At 37.9% G+C, this 24,207-nt stretch overlaps 1 protein-coding gene and 1 long non-coding RNA gene across 11 annotated transcripts in view; both read right to left on the reverse strand.

The window, feature by feature from the left end:
* Window positions 1-2,804: 2,804 nt before the first annotated feature.
* Window positions 2,805-5,180, reverse strand: LOC133546146 (uncharacterized). Its single transcript, XR_009805008.1, has 3 exons — window positions 4,796-5,180; window positions 3,026-3,139; window positions 2,805-2,954 (listed from the first exon to the last, which is right to left on the reverse strand). It is a non-coding gene; the product is annotated as an uncharacterized LOC133546146 (long non-coding RNA).
* Window positions 5,181-8,217: 3,037 nt separating this feature from the next.
* prom1a (prominin 1a) overlaps window positions 8,218-24,207 on the reverse strand; it is a 212,905-nt gene continuing 196,915 nt past the window's right edge. For 8 of the 10 annotated variants that reach the window (XM_061891624.1, XM_061891621.1, XM_061891629.1 and 5 more), the window contains 3 exons: window positions 23,976-24,062; window positions 21,716-21,753; window positions 8,218-16,338 (listed from right to left, as the gene is read on the reverse strand). In XM_061891624.1, coding sequence (XP_061747608.1) covers window positions 23,993-24,062 — 70 coding nt within the window. In that variant the 3' untranslated portion in view covers window positions 8,218-16,338; window positions 21,716-21,753; window positions 23,976-23,992. Of the gene's footprint in view, window positions 16,339-21,715; window positions 21,754-23,975; window positions 24,063-24,207 lie in introns of those variants that run through there. The other 2 variants (XM_061891631.1, XM_061891630.1) reach the window with 2 other exon arrangements.

Raw genomic sequence — 24,207 nt, forward strand, 5'->3', positions numbered from 1 at the left:
GTTTTGAGACATTTCCTACAACTATAGCACAAGTATTGTGCGGCTGAAAAAAGTTTGTTTTTTTTATTTTTTGCGTAAGGCCCCCCCCCCCTTACGACATTTTCGAGAATTTTTTTTTTCCAAAAATATGCATTTTCGGCCCTTTTTGGGTTTTGTCGGCACTTCTGAAGAGGTTTTGAGACATTTCCTACAACTATAGCACAAGTATTGTGCGGCTGAAGAAAGTTCGTTTTTGGGAATTTTTGCGTAAGGCCCCCTTACGACATTTTCGAGAAATAAAGTTTTCCAAAAATATGCATTTTCTGCCCTTTTTGGGTTTTGTCGGCACTTCTGAAGAGGTTTTGAGACATTTCCTACAACTATAGCACAAGTATTGTGCGGCTGAAGAAAGTTCGTTTTTGGGAATTTTTGCGTAAGGGCCCCCCTTACGACATTTTCGAGAAATAAAGTTTTCCAAAAATATGCATTTTCTGCCCTTTTTGGGTTTTGTCGGCACTTCTGAAGAGGTTTTGAGACATTTCCTACAACTATAGCACAAGTATTGTGCGGCTGAAGAAAGTTCGTTTTTGGGAATTTTTGCGTAAGGGCCCCCCTTACGACATTTTCGAGAAATAAAGTTTTCCAAAAATATGCATTTCCTGCCCTTTTTGGGTTTTGTCGGCACTTCTGAAGAGGTTTTGAGACATTTCCTACAACTATAGCACAAGTATTGTGTGGCTGAAGAAAGTTTGTTTTTGGGAATTTTCGCGTAAGGCCCCCTTACGACATTGTCGAGAAATGTTTTTTTCCAAAAATATGCATTTTCTGCCCTTGTCGCGTTTTGTCGGCACTTCTGAAGAGGTTTTGAGACATTTCCTACAACTATAGCACAAGTATTGTGCGGCTGAAGAAAGTTCGTTTTTGGGAATTTTTGCGTAAGGCCCCCTTACGACATTTTCGAGAAATAAAGTTTTCCAAAAATATGCATTTTCTGCCCTCTTTGGGTTTTGTCGGCACTTTTGAAGAGGTTTTGAGACATTTCCTACAACTATAGCACAAGTATTGTGCGGCTGAAGAAAGTTCGTTTTTGGGAATTTTTGCGTAAGGCCCCCCCCTTACGACATTTTCGAGAAATAAAGTTTTCCAAAAATATGCATTTTCTGCCCTTTTTGGGTTTTGTCGGCACTTCTGAAGAGGTTTTGAGACATTTCCTACAACTATAGCACAAGTATTGTGCGGCTGAAGAAAGTTCGTTTTTGGGAATTTTTGCGTAAGGGCCCCCCTTACGACATTTTCGAGAAATAAAGTTTTCCAAAAATATGCATTTCCTGCCCTTTTTGGGTTTTGTCGGCACTTCTGAAGAGGTTTTGAGACATTTCCTACAACTATAGCACAAGTATTGTGCGGCTGAAGAAAGTTTGTTTTTGGGAATTTTCGCGTAAGGCCCCCTTACGACATTGTCGAGAAATGTTTTTTTCCAAAAATATGCATTTTCTGCCCTTGTCGCGTTTTGTCGGCACTTCTGAAGAGGTTTTGAGACATTTCCTACAACTATAGCACAAGTATTGTGCGGCTGAAGAAAGTTCGTTTTTGGGAATTTTTGCGTAAGGCCCCCTTACGACATTTTCGAGAAATAAAGTTTTCCAAAAATATGCATTTTCTGCCCTCTTTGGGTTTTGTCGGCACTTTTGAAGAGGTTTTGAGACATTTCCTACAACTATAGCACAAGTATTGTGCGGCTGAAGAAAGTTCGTTTTTGGGAATTTTTGCGTAAGGGCCCCCCTTACGACATTTTCGAGAAATAAAGTTTTCCAAAAATATGCATTTTCTGCCCTTTTTGGGTTTTGTCGGCACTTCTGAAGAGGTTTTGAGACATTTCCTACAACTATAGCACAAGTATTGTGCGGCTGAAGAAAGTTCGTTTTTGGGAATTTTTGCGTAAGGCCCTCCCCTTACGACATTTTCGAGATTTTTTTTTCCAATCATATGCATTTTCTGCCCTTTTTGGGTTTTGTTGGCACTTCTGAAGAGGTTTTGAGACATTTCCTACAACTATAGCACAAGTATTGTGCGGCTGAAGAAAGTTTGTTTTGGGGAATTTTTGCGTAAGGCCCCCCCCTTACGACATTTTCGCGAATTTTTTTTTTCCAAAAATATGCATTTTCTGCCCTTCTCGGGTTTTGTCGGCACTTCTGAATAGGTTTTGAGACATTTCCTACAACTATAGCACAAGTATTGTGCGGCTGAAGAAAGTTTGTTTTTGGGAATTTTTGCGTAAGGCCCCCCGCCCTTACGACATTTACGAGAATTTTTTTTTTCCAAAAATATGCATTTTCTGCCCTTGTCGGGTTTTGTCGGCACTTCTGAAGAGGTTTTGAGACATTTCCTACAACTATAGCACAAGTATTGTGCGGCTGAAGAAAGTTTGTTTTTGGGGATTTTTGCGTAAGGCCCATTTTCGAGAAATAAAGTTTTCCAAAATTATGCATTTTTTGCCCTTTTTGGGTTTTGTCGGCACTTCTGAAGAGGTTTTGAGACATTTCCTACAACTATAGCACAAGTATTGTGCGGCTGAATAAAGTTCGTTTTTGGGATTTTTTGCGTAAGGCCCCCCCCCCCCTTACGACATTTTCGAGAAATAAAGTTTTCCAAAAATATGCATTTTCGGCCCTTTTTGGGTTTTGTCGGCACTTCTGAAGAGGTTTTGAGACATTTCCTACAACTATAGCACAAGTATTGTGCGGCTGAAGAAAGTTCGTTTTTTGGAATCTTTGCATAGAGCACCCTTCTTAAACATTTTCGTTAAATAAAGTTGCTTACCTTCTGGTACCTGCTGATCTGTATTTGGGATCCGCGCAAGTCCTGAAAATGTGTGCAGATCCGCCTTTGTAGTCCGTGCCGACCCCGTAGTCAATAAGCTTCTTCTTTGTCTCCACCTTCTTGTTCTTGAAATCCATCCTCCACTGTTGCCATTTCTAACATAAAGAAGTGTAAAGTTATTACTCATATCTGTCCGTAAACTGGCCTTGAAAGCACTAAAACATACCGGTGTTGTGAGTTGACATTATTCACCCGAGGAACTTTAGTTATTAGAGTTCTGGTTGGATGGTTTTTCACGGGACAAATTTCTGGTGTTGTTTCTGGATGAAGAGATGCTGCTCTGTTATTGATGGAAGTAAAGTCTGAATGTCATTAAAACAGTTAGCGCCATCTCTTGACACTTCACAACAAAGATGAGGGGGATAAGACGCAGGTAAATAAGACCGCCCACAAAAGGGCGACTGTCAGAAAGCGACTTGAAGATGATCTCTACAACATCACCTATGCAACATTTTGACCTAACCCTAACCACCATTACATGTTATGTAGACCACAAGGAAGTCTTTTACTTTTAGAAATAAAGACTTACTAAGAAAGATGTCATGTGTGGGACAGACTTACTAAGAAAGATGTCATGTGTGGGACAGACTTACTAAGAAAGATGTCATGTGTGGGACAGACTTACTAAGAAAGATGTCATGTGTGGGACAGACTTACTAAGAAAGATGTCATGTGTGGGACAGACTTACGAAGAAAGATGTCATGTGTGGGACAGACTTCTAAGAAAGATGTCATGTGTGGGACAGACTTACTAAGAAAGATGTCATGTGTGGGACATACTTACTAAGAAAGATGTCATGTGTGGGACAGACTTACAAAGAAAGATGTCATGTGTGGGACAGACTTACTAAGAAAGATGTCATGTGTGGGACAGACTTACTAAGAAAGATGTCATGTGTGGGACAGACTCACTAAGAAAGATGTCATGTGTGGGACAGACTCACTAAGAAAGATGTCATGTGTGGGACAGACTTACTAAGAAAGATGTCATGTGTGGGACAGACTTACTAAGAAAGATGTCATGTGTGGGACAGACTTACTAAGAAAGATGTCATGTGTGGGACAGACTTACTAAGAAAGATGTCATGTGTGGGACAGACTTACTAAGAAAGATGTCATGTGTGGGACAGACTCACTAAGAAAGATGTCATGTGTGGGACAGACTCACTAAGAAAGATGTCATGTGTGGGACAGACTTACTAAGAAAGATATCATGTGTGGGACAGACTTACTAAGAAAGATGTCATGTGTGGGACAGACTTACTAAGAAAGATGTCATGTGTGGGACAGACTCACTAAGAAAGATGTCATGTGTGGGACAGACTTACTAAGAAAGATGTCATGTGTGGGACAGACTTACTAAGAAAGATGTCATGTGTGGGACAGACTTACTAAGAAAGATGTCATGTGTGGGACGGACTCACTAAGAAAGATGTCATGTGTGGGACGGACTCACTAAGAAAGATGTCATGTGTGGGACAGACTTACTAAGAAAGATGTCATGTGTGGGACAGACTTACTAAGAAAGATGTCATGTGTGGGACAGACTTACTAAGAAAGATGTCATGTGTGGGACAGACTTACTAAGAAAGATGTCATGTGTGGGACAGACTTACTAAGAAAGATGTCATGTGTGGGACAGACTTACTAAGAAAGATGTCATGTGTGGGACAGACTCACTAAGAAAGATGTCATGTGTGGGACAGACTTACTAAGAAAGATGTCATGTGTGGGACAGACTTACTAAGAAAGATGTCATGTGTGGGACAGACTTACTAAGAAAGATGTCATGTGTGGGACAGACTTACTAAGAAAGATGTCATGTGTGGGACAGACTTACTAAGAAAGATGTCATGTGTGGGACAGACTTACTAAGAAAGATGTCATGTGTGGGACAGACTTACTAAGAAAGATGTCATGTGTGGGACAGACTTACTAAAGAAGCTTCTTGGAGGCTCAACAAGGACGCTGCAGAGCTTCAGAAGGACATGTTTGTCCAGCACATGTCTCACATACACAACATGGGGAAACAAGATGGCCGCTCTAACCTTCGACCTTAGTCAGGTGACATTGACAGCCCTGGAAAAAAAAAAGGGGGCGTTTCTCACTGGAATGATTTCCTTAAACCACCACAGAGGGGCGCTGTGTAATATTATACACTTTTTTTTTTCAATTTGGGGGTAAGCTAAGACATTTTAGTCCCAAAAAGTTTTGGAAAAATATTACAGATAAACACTAAAAAAAAATTATTGATGTATTGTTATTTACATAAACACTGACATGTATTCTTTAAATATTATTTACAGATAAACACTAACATGTATTAGTTATATATTGTTATTTATGAACACTAACATTTATTTTGCATATATTATTTACAGAAACACTGACATTTATTATTGATGTATTATTTACAGATAAACACTGACATTTATTAAGTATGTATTTGTTATTTACAGATAAAGAATTACATTTAATTAGATATTTTTATTAATATACACTAACATTTATTCTGTATATACTATTTACAAATAACACTGACACTTATTATTTATATATTGTTATTTACAGATAAAAACGGACATTTATTAATTATATATTGTTATTTATAAACACTAAAATGTATTCTGTATATATTATTTACAGACACACTGACATTTATTATTGATATATTATTTACGGATATATATTGTTACTTACAGATAAACATTATTTTTATATATTATTTACAGATAAACACTAACATGTATTATTGATATATTGTTATTTACAGATTAACACTGTCATTTATTAAGTACATATCATCATTTATAAAAAAGACTTACATTTATTAATTATTGTTATTTATAAACACTAACATTTTTTCTGTACATACATTGACATTTACTATTGATGTATTATTTACAGATAAAACTGACATTTATTATTTATATATTGTTTATTTACAGATAAAACTGACATTTATTATTTATATAATGTTTATTTACAGATAAACACTGACATTTATTATTTATATATTATTTACAGATAAACACTAACATGTATTAGTTTTATATTGTCATTTATATATAAAAAAGGACACCCATCCATCCATTTCCTACCGCTTGTCCCGTTCAGGGTCGCACGGGGTCCCTGGAGCCTATATCCGTTGCATTCGGGCGGAAGGCGGAGTACACCCTGGGCAAGTCTCCACTTCATTGCAGATAAAAACTGGCATTTATTATTTATATATTGTTATTTACAGATAAAAACTCACATGTATTATGTCATGTGTCTTCTGTATATTCACCACTTCATTGTGTTGTGTCTTCTGTATATTCACCACTTCACTGTGTTGTGTCTTCTGTATATTCACCACTTTATTGTGTTGTGTCTTCTGTATATTCACCACTTTATTGTGTTGTGTCTTCTGTATATTCACCACTTCATTGTGTTGTGTCTTCTGTATATTCACCACTTCATTGTGTTGTGTCTTCTGTATATTCACCACTTTATCATGTTGTCTTCTGTATATTCACCACTTTATCGTGTTGTGTCTTCTGTATATTCACCACTTTATTGTGTTGTCTTCTGTATATTCACCACTTCATTGTGTTGTGTCTTCTGTATATTCACCACTTTATCATGTTGTGTCTTCTGTATATTCACCACTTTATCGTGTTGTGTCTTCTGTATATTCACCACTTCATTGTGTTGTGTCTTCTGTATATTCACCACTTCATTGTGTTGTGTCTTCTGTATATTCACCACTTTATTGTGTTGTGTCTTCTGTATATTCACCACTTCATTGTGTTGTGTCTTCTGTATATTCACCACTTCATTGTGTTGTGTCTTCTGTATATTCACCACTTTATCATGTTGTGTCTTCTGTATATTCACCACTTTATCGTGTTGTGTCTTCTGTATATTCACCACTTTATTGTGTTGTCTTCTGTATATTCACCACTTCATTGTGTTGTGTCTTCTGTATATTCACCACTTCATTGTGTTGTGTCTTCTGTATATTCACCACTTTATCGTGTTGTGTCTTCTGTATATTCACCACTTTATTGTGTCGTGTCTTCTGTATATTCACCACTTCATTGTGTTGTGTCTTCTGTATATTCACCACTTCATTGTGTCGTGTCTTCTGTATATTCACCACTTCATTGTGTTGTGTCTTCTGTATATTCACCACTTTATGTTGTGTCTTCTGTATATTCACCACTTTATCGTGTTGTGTCTTCTGTATATTCACCACTTCATTGTGTTGTGTCTTCTGTATATTCACCACTTTATTGTGTCGTGTCTTCTGTATATTCACCACTTTATTGTGTTGTGTCTTCTGTATATTCACCACTTCATTGTGTTGTGTCTTCTGTATATTCACCACTTTATCGTGTTGTGTCTTCTGTATATTCACCACTTTATTGTGTCGTGTCTTCTGTATATTCACCACTTCATTGTGTTGTGTCTTCTATATATTCACCACTTCATTGTGTCGTGTCTTCTGTATATTCACCACTTCATTGTGTTGGGTCTTCTGTATATTCACCACTTCATTGTGTTGTGTCTTCTGTATATTCACCACTTCATTGTGTTGAGTCTCCTGTATATTCACCACTTTATCGGGGTGTGTCTTCTGTATATTCACCACTTTATCGTGTTGTGTCTTCTGTATATTCACCACTTCATTGTGTTGTGTCTTCTGTATATTCACCACTTTATTGTGTTGTGTCTTCTGTATATTCACCACTTCATTGTGTTGTGTCTTCTGTATATTTACCACTTTATTATGTTGTGTCTTCTGTATATTCACCACTTCATTGTGTTGTCTTCTGTATATTCACCACTTCATTGTGTTGTCTTCTGTATATTCACCACTTCATTGTGTTGTGTTTTCTGTATATTCACCACTTCATTGTGTTGTGTCTTCTGTATATTCACCACTTTATCGTGTTGTGTCTTCTGTATATTCACCACTTTATCGGGGTCTGTCTTCTGTATATTTACCACTTTATCGTGTTGTGTCTTCTGTATATTCACCACTTCATCGTGTTGAGACTCCTGTATATTCACCACTTAATCGGGGTCTGTCTTCTGTTTAACACAGTGGTGAAAATGCATTTTTTGCAATGTGTTGCTGCCATTAAATTCTAAGTTCATGATTATTTGCTCCATAAAAAGAAAGGTTTGTCAGTGTGAACATGAAATATCTTGTCTTTGCAGTCTATTCAATTGAATATAAGTTTGAAAAGGATTTGCAAATCATTGTATTCTCTTTTGTATGTACCATTTACACATGACCCTTAATGGCAAAAAAATCTCAAATACTTGGCCGGGGAAACTACCAGAAAAAACAAACAAACTTGTGCCCCCTTACAACAATGTGCCGTCACTCATCCCTGACAGTGTGTTTTATTAATTGTATTACAATAGTAAAAAAATAATTATTTTTATGGAATGTTTCACGTAACTGGCTTTTTGTGTTTTTCTTTGCATCATGACGTTACATTTGTAGCTATATTTGCATCCAGCCTTTCCCTCCACCCGCATTTAATGCCAAACAAACACATACCAATCGACGGATTCAAGTTGCACCAGTGCCAAAAGACGCCATAAGTGGGAGAATAATTATTGAATCATTAATTACAAGCTGGAATGCCAATCTTTATTCACCATTTACATGTAAGCACTTCCAACAAATCAAAACGTTGTCCCTCGGTTGACAAAAAAAACTGTTTTGTCCACCAGCGCTTCTTTTTTTAAACTACCTGACTTGGACGCTAACGCCTTTTTTTTATGTAATTTTTAATACTTAAGTTATTTTAGTTTGTGGTGATAATTAATGTGTAATCTGAAAAGGTTACACATATTTGCGTAATATCGCTAAAATCTGTTCCGTTTTGTCCAACGAGCGATGTTGGGAACATTATTCACGCGTTCGTTACGTCTCGATTCCTGTAACGTGTTATTTTCACGTCTCCCTAAGTCTAGCGTTAAAAGATTACAGTTGGTACAAAATGCGGCAGCTGGATTTTTGACAAGAACAAGAAAATGTGATCATGTTTCGCCTATACTGCACATACCTTTATATACATATATACCTACATATATACCTGCACTGGCTTCCTGTGCACTTAAGATGTGACTTTAAGGTCCTGCGGTCCTCTCCAAGGTTTCTCATAGTCATTCCCATTGACGTCCCACTGGGTTGTGAGTTTTTCCTTGCCCTGATGTGGGCTCTGAACCGAGGATGTCGTTGTGGCTTGCGCAGCCCTTTGAGACACTTGTGATTTAGGGCTATATAAATAAACATTGATTGATTGATTGATTATATTTGGATGTATTTGTTTGGTGTGTATGCTTGTGAATGTGTGCTATCCATGAAGGAAGACTACTTTTTATGTTGAAGGGGGCAGGAAATATAACATTTTCTACATCCTGTTCCTTCTCAAGAAGAAGTGTGTAAATATGTCTTCAGTTGCTCAAGTTTAATTGTCTATTGATCAAAAATGCACACATTAATAAAAAATGAAACTAGCGAGGTGTGTAGCAAGACATTGTCGGGTTTTGTCGAGACTCCTGATGATGTTTTGAGACATCTTCTACAACTATAGCACCAGTATTGTGCTGCTGAAGAAAGTCAGTTTTTTTGAATTTTTGTATAAGGGTCCCTCCTTACGACATTTCAGCGAAAAAAAATTCTGTAAAATAAGCATTTTCTGCCATTTTCGGGTATTGTCGGGACTCCTGATGGCATTTTTAGACATCTCCTACAACTACTGCACCAGTATTGTGCTGCTGAAGCAAGTCTGTTCTTTTGCATATTTGTGCAAAGGTCCCCTCTTATGACATTTTAGCGACATTTTTTTCCCGTAAAATATGCATTTTCAGCCATTTTTGGGTTTTGTCGGGACTACTGATGACATTTTGAGACATCTACAACTACAGCACCGTTATTGTGCTGCCGAATCAAATCAGTTTTTTTTTATTTTTGTATAAGGGTCCCCCCCTTACGACATTTTAGCGAAATATTTTTTCCGTAATATATGCATTTTCTGACATTTTCGGATTTTGTCGGGACTCTTGAAGACGTTTTGAGACATCTCCTACAAATGCAAGTATTGTGCTGCTTAAGAAAAGTCTGTTCTTTTGCATTTTCGTGTAAGGGTCCCCCCTTACGACATTTTAGCGTATATTTTTTACCGTAAACTATGCATTTTCTGCCATTTTCGGGTTTTGTCGGGACTCCTGATGACATTTTGAGACATCTCCTAAAACTACAGCACCAGTATTGTGCTGCTGAAGCAAGTCTGTTTTTTTTTTATATTTTGGTTTATTTTTACGACATTTTAGCGAAAAAAAGTTTTCCAAAAATATGCATTTTCTACCATTTTCGGGTTTTGTCGTGACTCCTGATGACGCTTTGAGACATCTCCTGCAACTACAGCACCTGTATTGCACTAATGAAACAAGTCTGTTCTTTTGCATTTTTGTTTAAGAGTCCCCTCTTACGACATTTTAACGGGAAAAAAAAGTCCTTAAAATATGCATTTTCTGCCATTTTCGGGTTCTGTCGGGACTCCTGATGACGTTTTGAGACATCTCCTACAACTACAGCACCACTATTGTGCTGTCGAACCAAATCCGTTTTATTTTTTATTTTTATATAAGTGTTCCCCCTTACGACATTTTAGCAAATTTTTTTTCCCATAAAACATGAATTTTCTGCCATTTTCGGATTTTGTCGGGACTCCTGGTGGTGTTTTCAGACATCTCCTACAACTACAGCACCTGTATTGTGCTTATGAAAGAAGTCTGTTCTTTTGCATTTTTGTGTAAGAGTCCCTCCTTACGACATTTTGGCGAAAAAAAGTTTTCCAAAAATATTCTTTTTCTGCCATTTTCGGGTTTTGTCGGGACTCCTGATGACGTTTTGAGACATCTCCTACAACTACAGCACCAGTATTGTGCTGCCGAAGCAAATCCGTTTTATTTTTTATTTTTGTATAAGTGTCCCCCCTTACGACTTTTTAGCGAATTTTTTTTCCCATAAAACATGAATTTTCTGCCATTTTCGGATTTTGTCGGGACTCCTGATGGCGTTTTCAGACATCTCCTACAACTACAGCACCTGTATTGTGCTTATGAAAGAAGTCTGTTCTTTTGCATTTTTGTATAAGAGTCCCTCCTCACGACATTTTAGCGAAAAAAAGTTTTCCAAAAATATTCTTTTTCTGCCATTTTCGGGTTTTGTCGGGACTCCTGATGACGTTTTGAGACATCTCCTACAACTACAGCACCACTATTGTGCTGCTGAAGCAAGTCCGTTTTTTAACATTTTTGTAAAAGGGTCCCCCCTTACGACATTAGCGATTTTTTTCTTTCGTAAAATATGCATTTTTTTTTTCTATTTTTGGGTTTTGTCGGGACTCCTGATGACGTTTTGAGACATCTCCTACAACTACAGCACCAGTATTGTGCTGCCGAAGCAAATCCGTTTTATTTTTTATTTTTGTATAAGTGTCCCCCCTTACGACATTTTAGCGAATTTTTTTTTCCATAAAACATGAATTTTCTGCCATTTTCGGGTTCTGTCGGGACTCCTGATGACGTTTTGAGACATCTCCTACAACTACAGCACCACTATTGTGCTGTCGAAGCAAATCCGTTTTATTTTTTATTTTTATATAAGTGTTCCCCCTTACGACATTTTAGCGAATTTTTTTTCCCATAAAACATGAATTTTCTGCCATTTTCGGATTTTGTCGGGACTCCTGATGGTGTTTTCAGACATCTCCTACAACTACAGCACCTGTATTGTGCTTATGAAAGAAGTCTGTTCTTTTGCATTTTTGTGTAAGAGTCCCTCCTTACGACATTTTGGCGAAAAAAAGTTTTCCAAAAATATTCTTTTTCTGCCATTTTCGGGTTTTGTCGGGACTCCTGATGACGTTTTGAGACATCTCCTACAACTACAGCACCAGTATTGTGCTGCCGAAGCAAATCCGTTTTATTTTTTATTTTTGTATAAGTGTCCCCCCTTACGACATTTTAGCGAATTTTTTTTCCCATAAAACATGAATTTTCTGCCATTTTCGGATTTTGTCGGGACTCCTGATGGCGTTTTCAGACATCTCCTACAACTACAGCACCTGTATTGTGCTTATGAAAGAAGTCTGTTCTTTTGCATTTTTGTATAAGAGTCCCTCCTCACGACATTTTAGCGAAAAAAAGTTTTCAAAAATATTCTTTTTCTGCCATTTTCGGGTTTTGTCGGGACTCCTGATGACGTTTTGAGACATCTCCTACAACTACAGCACCACTATTGTGCTGCTGAAGCAAGTCCGTTTTTTAAAATTTTTGTATAAGGGTCCCCCCTTACGACATTAGCGATTTTTTTCTTTCGTAAAATATGCATTTTTTTTTTTGCTATTTTTGGGTTTTGTCGGGACTCCTGATGACGTTTTGAGACATCTCCTACAACTACAGCACCAGTATTGTGCTGCCGAAGCAAATCCGTTTTATTTTTTATTTTTGTATAAGTGTCCCCCCTTACGACATTTTAGCAAATTTTTTTTTCCATAAAACATGAATTTTCTGCCATTTTCGGATTTTGTCGGGACTCCTGATGGCGTTTTCAGACATCTCCTACAACTACAGCACCTGTATTGTGCTTATGAAAGAAGCCTGTTCTTTTGCATTTTTGTGTAAGAGTCCCTCCTTACGACATTTTGGCGAAAAAAAGTTTTCCAAAAATATTCCTTTTCTGCCATTTTCGGGTTTTGTCGGGACTCCTGATGACGTTTTGAGACATCTCCTACAACTACAGCATCAGTATTGTGCTGCTGAAGCAAGTCCGTTTTTTTAAATTTTTGTATAAGGGTCCCCCCTTACGACATTAGCGTTTTTTTTCTTTCGTAAAATATGCATTTTTTTTTTGCTATTTTTGGGTTTTGTCGAGACTCCTGATGAGATTTTGAGACATCTCCTACAACTACAGCACCAGTATTGTGTTGTCGAAGCAAATCCGTTTTATTTTTTATTTTTGTATAAGTGTCCCCCCTTACGACATTTTAGCAATTTTTTCCCCCCATAAAACATGAATTTTCTGCCATTTTCGGATTTTGTCGGGACTCCTGATGGTGTTTTCAGACATCTCCTACAACTACAGCACCTGTATTGTGCTGCTGGAGGAAGTCTGTCTTTTGCATTTTTGTGTAAGACATTTTAGCGAAAATGTTATTCCAAAAATATTCATTTTCTGCCATTTTCTGGTTTTGTTGCGGGACTCCTGATGACGTTTTGAGACAACTACAACTACAGCACCAGTATTGTGCTGCTGAAGCAAGTCCTTTTTTTTGAATTTTTGTGTAAGAGTCCCCCCTGACGACATTTTAGCGAATAAAAATTTCTGTAAAAGATGCATTTTCTGTCATTATCGGGTTTTGTTGGGACTCCTGATGACGTTTTGAGACAACTACAACTACAGCACCAGTATTGTGCTGCTGAAGCAAGTCCGTTTTTTTGAATTTTTGTGTAAGAGTCCCCCTCACGACATTTTAGCGAATAAAAATTTCCGTAAAAGATGCATTTTCTGTCATTTTCGGGTTTTGTCGGGACTCCTGATGACGTTTCCGGACTTCTCCTACAACTACAGCACCGGTATTGTGCTGCTAAATAACGTCTGGTTTTTTTTCCGTAAGGGGGGACCGTTATGACATTTTAGCGGAAAAAAATGTCCCCCCTAAAATATTTATTTTTTCGTTCGGTTTCGTACTTCATGAAGTTTTGCACTCGTTTTCTTTTTGTTGTCTGTTTTTTTGTCCATTTTCATTATATTTGGATGTATTTGTTTGGTTGGTATGCTTGTGAATGTGTGCTATCCATGAAGTAAGACTACATTTTATTTTGAAGGGGGGCAGGAAATATAACATTTTCTACATCCTGTTCCTTCTCAAGCATTTTTGTGTAAATATGTCTTCAGTTGCTCAAGTTTAATTGTCTATTGATCAAAAATGTACATCAACGAAAGAGATGAATAAAAAATGTAAAATTAATCTAGCAAGGTGTGTTAACCAGAGGCTTTTAAAAATGTTTCTTTGTCTCGGTGTGCATGTTCAGAACCACACAGCCATGTTCTGTTGGAGCAGGGATTGATTGTCGTAGGTTTGGACCTCAACAGCGAGAACTATCGTTAGCGAGGACGTGTTAGCGCTCCCTTCCAGCATACGGGATAAGACAACAAAAAGGGAAAAAGCTAACTCCGATACATTCGCAGGTTCCGGTATCTAACTGTATCCATACTGTACTGACATGACCGATTCATCCAAAAAAAATTCCCGAGCAGGCAGTTATCGAGCGAGCGCTAAGAACCACCTGAGATCTACGGTAAAAAATAGACCTTGGCCAGAGAACATTTTGTACTTTGTAAGTTACATGAAAATATTAAATAACAGATACTTTTTTTTTTTTAAAACATGATCGTTTTCCTGGGATTGTTCTCCGAACATTCAATCATGAAGGATTCTGGGAACTCGGAGTGTTGATTATCAACATTAAAAAGGTTTTCTTTAAATATCGTTTTTTTAGTTTAAGTTACCGTATGTTCCGGACCACAGGGCGCATCAAAGGAGACATTTTAGAACAATGTTTGAGGGCCGTGTGTGAGGTTGTAGATTATCAATGAAACATTTAAAGTTTTGGTGTTGTTTACTTGAGTCATATTGTAGTCTACACGTGTCTCTTATGTGTGACTGCCATCATATTGCAGTCAACAAAACACACATATCCCACGTGCTTCACTGCAATCACATTGCAGTCTACACATATCTCTTATGTGTGACTGCCATCATATTGCAGTCAACAAAACACACATATCCCACGTGCTTCACTGCAATCACATTGCAGTCTACACATATCTCGTATGTATGACTGCCATCATATTGCAGTCTACACGTATCTCTTATGTGTGACTGCCATCATACTGCAGTCTACACGTGTCTCGTATGTGTGACTGCCATCATATTGCAGTCTACACTTATTTCTTATGTGTGACTGCCATCATATTGCAGTCTACACTTATTTCTTATGTGTGACTGCCATCTAATTGCAGTCTACACTCATTTCTTATGTGTGACTGCCATCATATTGCAGTCAACAAAACACACATATCCCACGTGCTTCACTGCAATCACATTGCAGTCTACACATATCTCGTATGTATGACTGCCATCATATTGCAGTCTACACGTATCTCTTATGTGTGACTGCCATCATACTGCAGTCTACACGTGTCTCGTATGTGTGACTGCCATCATATTGCAGTCTACACTTATTTCTTATGTGTGACTGCCATCATATTGCAGTCTACACTTATTTCTTATGTGTGACTGCCATCTAATTGCAGTCTACACTCATTTCTTATGTGTGACTGCCATCATATTGCAGTCAACAAAACACACATATCCCACGTGCTTCACTGCAATCACATTGCAGTCTACACATATCTCTTATGTGTGACTGCCATCATATTGCAGTCAACAAAACACACATATCCCTCGTGCTTCACTGCAATCACATTGCAGTCTACACATATCTCTTATGTGTGACTGCCATCTACCGGTCACACTTATCATTACACCATGTGCCAAATAAAATTGAAAATGGAAGGATTTTAAGTGCGCCTTGTAGTCCGAAAAATACAGTACTTAACTTTCATTCGCAGGCAGTGAAGTCCGTCTTCGGTCAAGCGCGTTTCTATCTCGTATTTCTAATGACGGAGGAAAAATGTCATACCTCTGTCAAAAACAAAGTGAAAAAACATCATTTTTTTTGGGCCTGTGTTGAGATCTTGAGTGTTGTTACAAACACTCATTTTGAACACCATCCAGGTAAAAATGCCACAAAAAAAAACATCGGACGTGGACGGATGTGGACGTTGAAAAGCTGAAAATATGTTGATGCTCGAGTTGCTGCGAAATTTTCCAAAAAAGGGCTAAGCTGGCAACCAGGTAGTTTAAAAGAGCGTCTCAGGGTTCTTTTAAAAAGCACTAAATGCCAAAATGAAAGGCAAGCAGTCTTGATGCGACCACATTAGCAACCTAGTATTAAAAATATTGTAAACATCCAAAGTCACGCTAGATATAGTCCACTTTTTTTTTTTTCCCACGTAAAAGGTTGTTTTCTCGCAAAAACAACCAAGCTAACCTTTTTAGCGTGTCCTTGACTTTCCTGCCACTACTTAGCGTCAAGGTTGGTGTAAAATAGCCTCAAGTCCGGGTGGGACCTGTGTAAACAGAGTGGAGGACACGGAACCGTGCAGAACCAGCCCGGTCCGGACGGAGAACCAGGTCACGCCCGGCTGGAAACTTCTTGGCCGAGTAAGGATGAAAATTAAAAAAAAAATAAAAATACAAATTCCCAGAATTCTTCTTCATGACGGAGAAATCCCGATGTTTGGTTCAGTCAGGTTCAAAGTTCCATGAAGGAAGAATCCTGCGAACACACAAAAGAAATAAATGTATTTATTTACAGACAGATATCATTTTGTTTCTTTTTTTAATATCAGAGTATGTTCTGATAAAATGTCATCCATAGAACTTTAAAAAGGTTTTCTTTAAAAACCGACTTTTTAGTTTTACTCACAGTATTTTCCGGCGTGACTGCCATCATATTGCAGTCAACATGTATCTCTTATGTGTGACTGCCATCATATTGTAGTCTACACGTGTCTCTTATGTGTGACTGCCATCATATTGTAGTCTACACGTGTCTCTTATGTGTGACTGCCATCATATTGTAGTCTACACGTGTCTCTTATGTGTGACTGCCATCATATTGCAGTTTACACACGTCTATTATGTGTGACTGACATCATATTGTGGTCTACACGTGTCTCTTATGTGTGAGTGCCATCATATTGCAGTCTACACATGTCTCTTATGTGCGACTGCCATCATATTGTGGTCTACACGTGTCTCTTATGTGTGAGTGCCATCATATTGCAGTCTACACGTCTCTCTTATGTGTGGCTGCCATCATATTGCAGTCTACACGTGTCTCTTATGTGTGGCTGCAATCATATTGCAGTCTACACGTGTGTCTTATGTGTGTCTGCCATCATATTGCAGTCTACACGTGTCTGTTGTGTGTGACTGCCATCATATTGCAGTCTACACGTGTCTCTTATGTGTGGCTGCCATCATATATTGCAGTCTACACGTGTCTCTTATGTGTGGCTGCCATCATATTGCAGTCTACACATGTGTCTGTTGTGTGTGACTGCCATCATATTGCAGTCTACACTTATCTCTTGTGTGACTGCCATCATATTGCGGTCTACACGTGTCTCTAATGTGTGACTGCCATATATCTACACGTGTCGCTTATGTGTGACTGCCATCATATTGCAGTCTACACTTATCTCTTGTGTGACTGCCATCATATTGCGGTCTACACTTATCTCTTGTGTGACTGCCATCATATTGCGGTCTACACGTGTCTCTAATGTGGGACTGCCATATATCTACACGTGTCGCTTATGTGTGACTGCCATCATATTGCAGTCTACAAGCATCTCTCTTGTGTGACTGCCATCATATTGCAGTCTACACGCATCTTTAATGTGTGACTGCCATCATATTGCGGTCTACATGTGTCTCTAATGTGTATATTGTAGCATCCCAGAAGAGTTAGTGCTGCAAGGGCTTCTGGGTATTTGTTCTGTTGTGTTATGGTGTGGATGTTCTCCCGAAATGTGTTCGTCATTCTTGTTTGGTGTGGGTTCACAGTGTGGCGCATATTTCTAACAGTGTTAAAGTTGTTTATACGGCCAATCGTAGTGTGACCTGTATGGCTGTTGACAAAGTATGCTTGGTATGCACTTGTTTGTGTGTAAAAGCCGTAGATATTATGTGATTGGGCCGGCACGCAAATGTAGCTAATACCGTAACACACCGTTGTGTTAGTACGCTAGAATAAAAAAAAAAAAAAAAAAAAAAAAGAGTTCCTCAATGTTCACTCGTACGATTACAATGTTGTACAGTTTTACTATACATCTTACACAACAAAAAAAGTATTCATCTAAAAAAGTGCAGTTCCCCTTTCATAATAATTAGGTTATTGTTTTTTATTACCAACCAGTGTTCTCTTTTAGTAGTAAGTAAACAAACAAAGACTCCTAATTCATCTGCAGTAACATATTGTGTCATTTATCTACCTATTATTTGGTCTACCTTATAAAGGACAAACTGTAAAAATTAATTTTCGGTCCCCTAGAGGGGGGGGGGTTGCCCACATCTGAGGTCCTCTCCAAGGTTTCTCATAGTCAGCATTGTCGCTGGCGTCCCACTGAATGTGAATTCTCCCTGCCCACTGGGTGTGAGTTTTCCTTGCCCTTTTGTGGGTTCTTCCGAGGATGTTGTAGTCGTAATGATTTGTGCAGTCCTTTGAGACATTTGTGATTTGGGGCTATATAAATAAACATTGATTGATTGATTGATGATAATTATTAATCCACTTGTTCATTTACTGTTAATATCTGCTTATTTTCTCTTTTAACATGTTCTATCTACACTTCTGTTAAAATTTAATAATCACTTATTCTTCTCTTCTTTGATACTTGACATTAGTTTTGGATGATACCACGCATGTAGGTATCGATCCGATACCAAGTAGTTCCAGGATCATACATTGGTCATATTCAAAGTCCTCATGTGTCCGGGGACGTATTTACTGACTTTATAAACATAATATACATTTTTTAAAAGACGGTGTGGTGCTAAAAAATATCGACGTAATCATAGTCGTATCGACCAGATGCGCTCTTGTACTTGGTATCATTACAGTGGATGTCGGGTGTAGATCCACCCATGGCATTTGTTTACATTGTGACGCCGGTGAGCTACGATGTGTCGTGAAGCATGTTTAGCTATTCCTTGTCCTCCAGTGATAATGCTACTTGTAATAAAAATACTCATATTAGCTAGTCATGTCTTAAAGCACCTCTTCCTGAGGGTGTTATAACGTCACCTTTATCTGTACTTTTCACGCCAAAAACGCGTCCATTCTCCATTTTATGTCTACACACTGTGTCTGCTTGCAAGTACTCTGTGTATGTGTGCTGCCGAACATGCTCATCTGGTCATAAAACCGGCAATGACGCAACGTGACGACGACGGGGGCGGACATTAATCAATGAAGTGATCGTAGAAAAAAATTATTTGCTGGACTTTTTATTGATTTATTTTTATTAGCCAGCATCAATAATTGTTAGTTTTCTGGTACTGGAGGGGCGAAGTTTTTTTAAAGGCGGTATAGTACCGAATATGACTCATTAGTACTATATGAGTATCGGTATACCACACAACACTATTCCACACTACTACAAAATAAAAGCATGTATGATAACGCATTAAAAGGCTCCAATATGTGTAAAAGTTTTAATAAACATGTCGGAAAATAGGGATTTTTCATCGGAATTTTGACAGTGTCCTGGAGGAAATAATCGCAACTTTTTTATGTTTCACAAGAATTTGTACTTTTTTACATTATTTTTGGGAGGATTAATCAATGAAATGCTTGTAGAAAAATGTTTTTTTTTCTTGGACTAAAATGCTTGTTAGGACTTTTTATTGATTTATTTTTATTAGCCAGCATCAATAATTGTTAGTCTCCTGGTGCTTGACCGGTATTTTTTATAGGCGGTATAGTACCGAATATGGTTCTTTAGTATTTCATAAGTATTGGTACACCACAGAACACTATTCCACACTACTACAAAATAAAAGCATGTATGATAACGCATCCCCAGGCTCAAATATGTGTAAAAGTTTTAATAAACATGATGGAAAATAGGGATTTATTATCGGAATATTGACAATGTGTCCTGGAGGAAATAATCACAACTCTTTTATGTTTCACAGGAATTTCTACTTGTTGAAATTATTTTTGGGGGGATTAATCAATGAAGTGCTTGTAGAAAATGTTTTTTTTGTTGGGACTAAATTGCTTGTGAGGACTTTTTATTGATTTATTTTTATTAGCCAGCATCAATAATTGTTAGTCTCCTGGTGCTTGACCAGTATTTTTTATAGGCGGTATAGTACCGAATATATTCATTAGTACTATAGGAGTATCGGTATACCACACAACACTATTCCGCACTACTACAAAATAAAAGCATGTATGATAAAGCATCCCCAGGCTCAAATATGTGTAAAAGTTTTAATAAACATGTCGGAAAATAGGGATTTATTATTGGAATTTTGACAATGTGTCCTGGAGGAAATAATCACAACTTTTTTATGTTTCACAGGAATTTCTACTTGTTTAAATTATTTTGGGGAGGATTAATCAATGAAGTGCTTGTAGAAAATGTTTTTTTGTTGGACTAAATTGCTTGTGAGGACTTTTTATTGATTTATTTTTATTAGCCAGCATCAATAATTGTTAGTCTCCTGGTACTGGAGGGGCGAAGTTTTTTTTAAAGGCGGTATAGTACCGAATATGACTCATTAGTACTATATGAGTATCTGAATACCACACAACACTATTCCACACTACTACAAAATAAAAGCATGTATGATAACGCATTAAAAGGCTCAAATATGTGTAAAAGTTTTAATAAACATGTCGGAAAATAGGGATTTATTATCGAAATACTGACAATGTGTCCTGGAGGAAATAATCACAACTTTTTTATGTTTCACAAGAATGTCTACTTGTTGAAATTATTTTTGGGGGGATTAATCAATGAAGTGCTTGTAGAAAAGGATTTTTTTCTTGGACTAAATTGCTTGTGAGGACTTTTTATTGATTTATTTTTATTAGCCAGCATCAATAATTGTTAGTCTCCTGGTGCTTGACCAGTATTTTTTATAAGCGGTATAGTACCGAAAATGATTAATTCGTACTATACGAGTATCGGTATAACGCACAACACTATTCCACACTACTACAAAATAAAAGCATGTATGATAACACATAACACGGCTCTTAATATGTGTAAAAGTTTTAATGAACATGTCGGAAAATAGGATTTTATTATTGGAATATTGAAAATGTATCCTGGAGGAAATAATCACAACTTTTTTATGTTTCACAAGAATTTCTACTTGTTAAAATTATTTTTGGGAGGATTAATCAATGAAGTGCTTGTAGAAAAATGTTTTTTTGTTGGACTAAATTGCTTGGGAGGACTTTTTATTGATTTATTTTTGTTAACCAGCATCAATAATTGTTAGTCTCCTGGTGCTTGACCTGTATTTTTTATAGGCGGTATAGTACCGAATATGATTCATTAGTACAATACGAATATCTGTAGACCACACAACACTAGTCCACACTACTACAAAATAAAAGCATGTATGATAAAGCATCCCCAGGCTCAAATATGTGTAAAAGTTTTAATAAATATGTCGGAAAATAGGGATTTTTTATCGGAATTTTGACAATGTGTCCTGGAGGAAATAATCACAACTTTTTTATGTTTCACAGGAATTTGTACTTGTTAAAATTATTTTTGGGAGGATTAATCAATGAAATGCTTGTAGAAAATGTTTTTTTCGTTGGACTAAAATGCTTGTTAGGACTTTTTATTGATTTATTTTTATTAGCCAGCATCAATAATTGTTAGTCTCCGTTTTATAGGCGGTATAGTACCGAATATGGTTCATTAGTACTATACGAGTATCAGTATACCACACAACACTATTCCACACTACTACAAAATAAAAGCATGTATGATAACGCATCCCCATGCTCAAATATGTGTAAAAGTTTTAAATTAGTTTTCATTGGAATTTTTGCGTGTTGAAATTATTTTTGGTGGGTGAATTAATCTTCCATCCCCCCTAAAGTTGCAGACACTCACCAGGGAGTACTTCTCTTCATCTCCAGATGTCATGGCCGCTGTGGACACGACACAAAAAGAAAACCTGGATCACATTTTTTTAAATCAATTCTGTGAATTGATGATCAATAACGGTGGGGAAGGAAAAAACCAAACAATGTTAGGACATGAAGGTCAGGAACTGATCCAAGATAATACATCCATGCAGGATCTTTGGTATCACTCACATGCTGCTAGCCTGGAGAACATTGGATGATATCAACATTCATACAAAAGCAGTGAAGTTGTCACCTTGTGTAAATGCTAAAAAAAAAAAAACAGAATTTGCAAAACCTTTTCAACTTATATTCCATTAACGCACTCTTTTACTACGCTGTTGTAACACGTGAATTGGCATTGTCTTGCTGAAATAAGCAGGGGCGTCCATGATAACGTTGCTTGGATGACAACATATGTTGCTCCGAAACCTGTATTTACCTTTCAGCATTAATGGTGCCTTCACAGATGGGTAAGTTACCCATGCCTTGGCCACTAATACACCCCCATACCATACACTGTGCGCCTAGAACAATCCGGATGGTTCTTTCCCTCATTGGTCCGGAGGACACCAAAAACAATTTCGGCATAGCTCGGTTGGTAGAGTGGCCGTGTCTGCAACTTGAGGGTTGCAGGTTCGATTCCCGCTTGTGCCATCCTAGTTACTGCCGTTGTGTCCTTGGGCAAGACACTTTACCCACCTGCTCCCAGTGCCACCCACACTGGTTTAAATGTAACTTAGATATTGGGTGTCACTATGTAAAGCGCTTTGAGCCACTTGAGAAAAGCGCTATATAAATATAATTCACTTCACTTCACATTTCAAATGTGGACTCGTCAGGCCGTATAACACTTTTTCCACTTTGCATCAGTCTCAATTTAGATTAGCTCAGGTCCGGGTGTTCTTGATAAATGGGCGTGGCTTTGCATTGTAGTGTTTTAACTTGCACTTACAGATGTAGCGACCAACGGTAATTACTGACAGTGGTTTTCTGAAGTGTTCCTGAGACAGTGTGGTGATATCCTTTACACATTGATGTCGGATTTTGATGCAGTACCGCCTGAGGGGTCAAAAGTCCGTAATATCATCGCTTAAGTGCAGTAATTTCTCCAAATTCTCTGAACTTTTTGATGATTTTACGGACCGTAGATGGTAAAATTCCTAAATTCCTTGCAATAGCTCGTTGAGAAATGTTCTAAAACTGTTCGACAATTTGCTTACAAATTCTTGACCCTCGCCCCGTCATTGTTTGTGATTTACCTAGCATTTCATGGAAGCTGCTTTTATACCCAATCATGGCACCCACCTGTTCCCACTTAGCCTGTTCACCTGTGGGATGTTCCATAATAAGTGTTTGATGAGCATTCCTCAACTTTCACAGATGCTGGCTTTTACACTTTCGCGCCTAGAACAATCCGGATGGTTCTTTCCCTCATTGGTCCGGAGGACACCAAAAACAATTTCAAACGTGGACTCGTCAGGCCATATAACACTTTTTCCACTTTGCACCAGTTTCATTTTAGATGAGCTGGGGTCCAGCGAAGCCGGCTGTGTTTCCGGGTGTTGTTGATAAATGGCCGTGGCTCTGCATTATAGAGTTTTAACTTTCACTTGCAGATGTAGCGACCGACTGTAGTCACTGACAGTGGTTTTCTGAAGTATTCCTGAGCCCATGTGGTGATATCCTTTACGCACCGATGTCGGATTTTGATGCTGAGGGATCCAAGGTGCGTAATATTCTGGCTTACGTGCAGTGATTTCTCCAGATTCTCTGAACCTTTTGATGATATTACGGAGCGTACATGGTGAAATCCCTAAATTCCTTGCAATAGCTTGGTCGAGAAATGTTGTTCTCAAACAATTTGCTCACGCGTTTGTTGAAAAAGTGGTGACTCTCGCCCCGTCCTGGGAAATTGTGCATTCCATAGAAGCTGCTTTTACACCCAATAACGGCACCCACCTGTTTACAATGAGCCCGTTCACCTGTGGGATGTTCCATAATAAGTGTTTGATGAGCATTCCTCAACTTTCTCAGTCTAATATTATATCAATTTAATTGAGTATGAGTAAAAAGGGATATTCAAATTCTGTTTTTATTTAGCATTTACAAAACCTGACGACTTCACACGTACTTTAAGTGAGGAACGAGGCAAAAGAGAACCCAGACCTACTCTCGGCAGAATGCAAAAATGACATACAGGAAGGGGTCCACTGTGTCGGAAAGAAGAAGTAGGAGTTTGGTACCTGCCAGGACAAGAAAGTCACCAGTCGATGTGTCTTGGAGGAGCTGAGTCCCTTGGGAACCTGTTGATGGTGTCATAGGTGGGGATGCTAACACAGGAGGACGTCAGTTAGCACTTTTTCAATCACTGGATTGAAAACAAGATCATTAGGCAGAAAGGCTATTAAAACGGTGTCAAGTCCAGAAAAACGCTTTAAAGGTCCCCTGTTATGCAAAACTTGTCAACTGTACAAC

Source organism: Nerophis ophidion, linkage group LG29, assembly GCF_033978795.1.
Source record: "Nerophis ophidion isolate RoL-2023_Sa linkage group LG29, RoL_Noph_v1.0, whole genome shotgun sequence".
Lineage (NCBI taxonomy): Eukaryota > Metazoa > Chordata > Actinopteri > Syngnathiformes > Syngnathidae > Nerophis > Nerophis ophidion.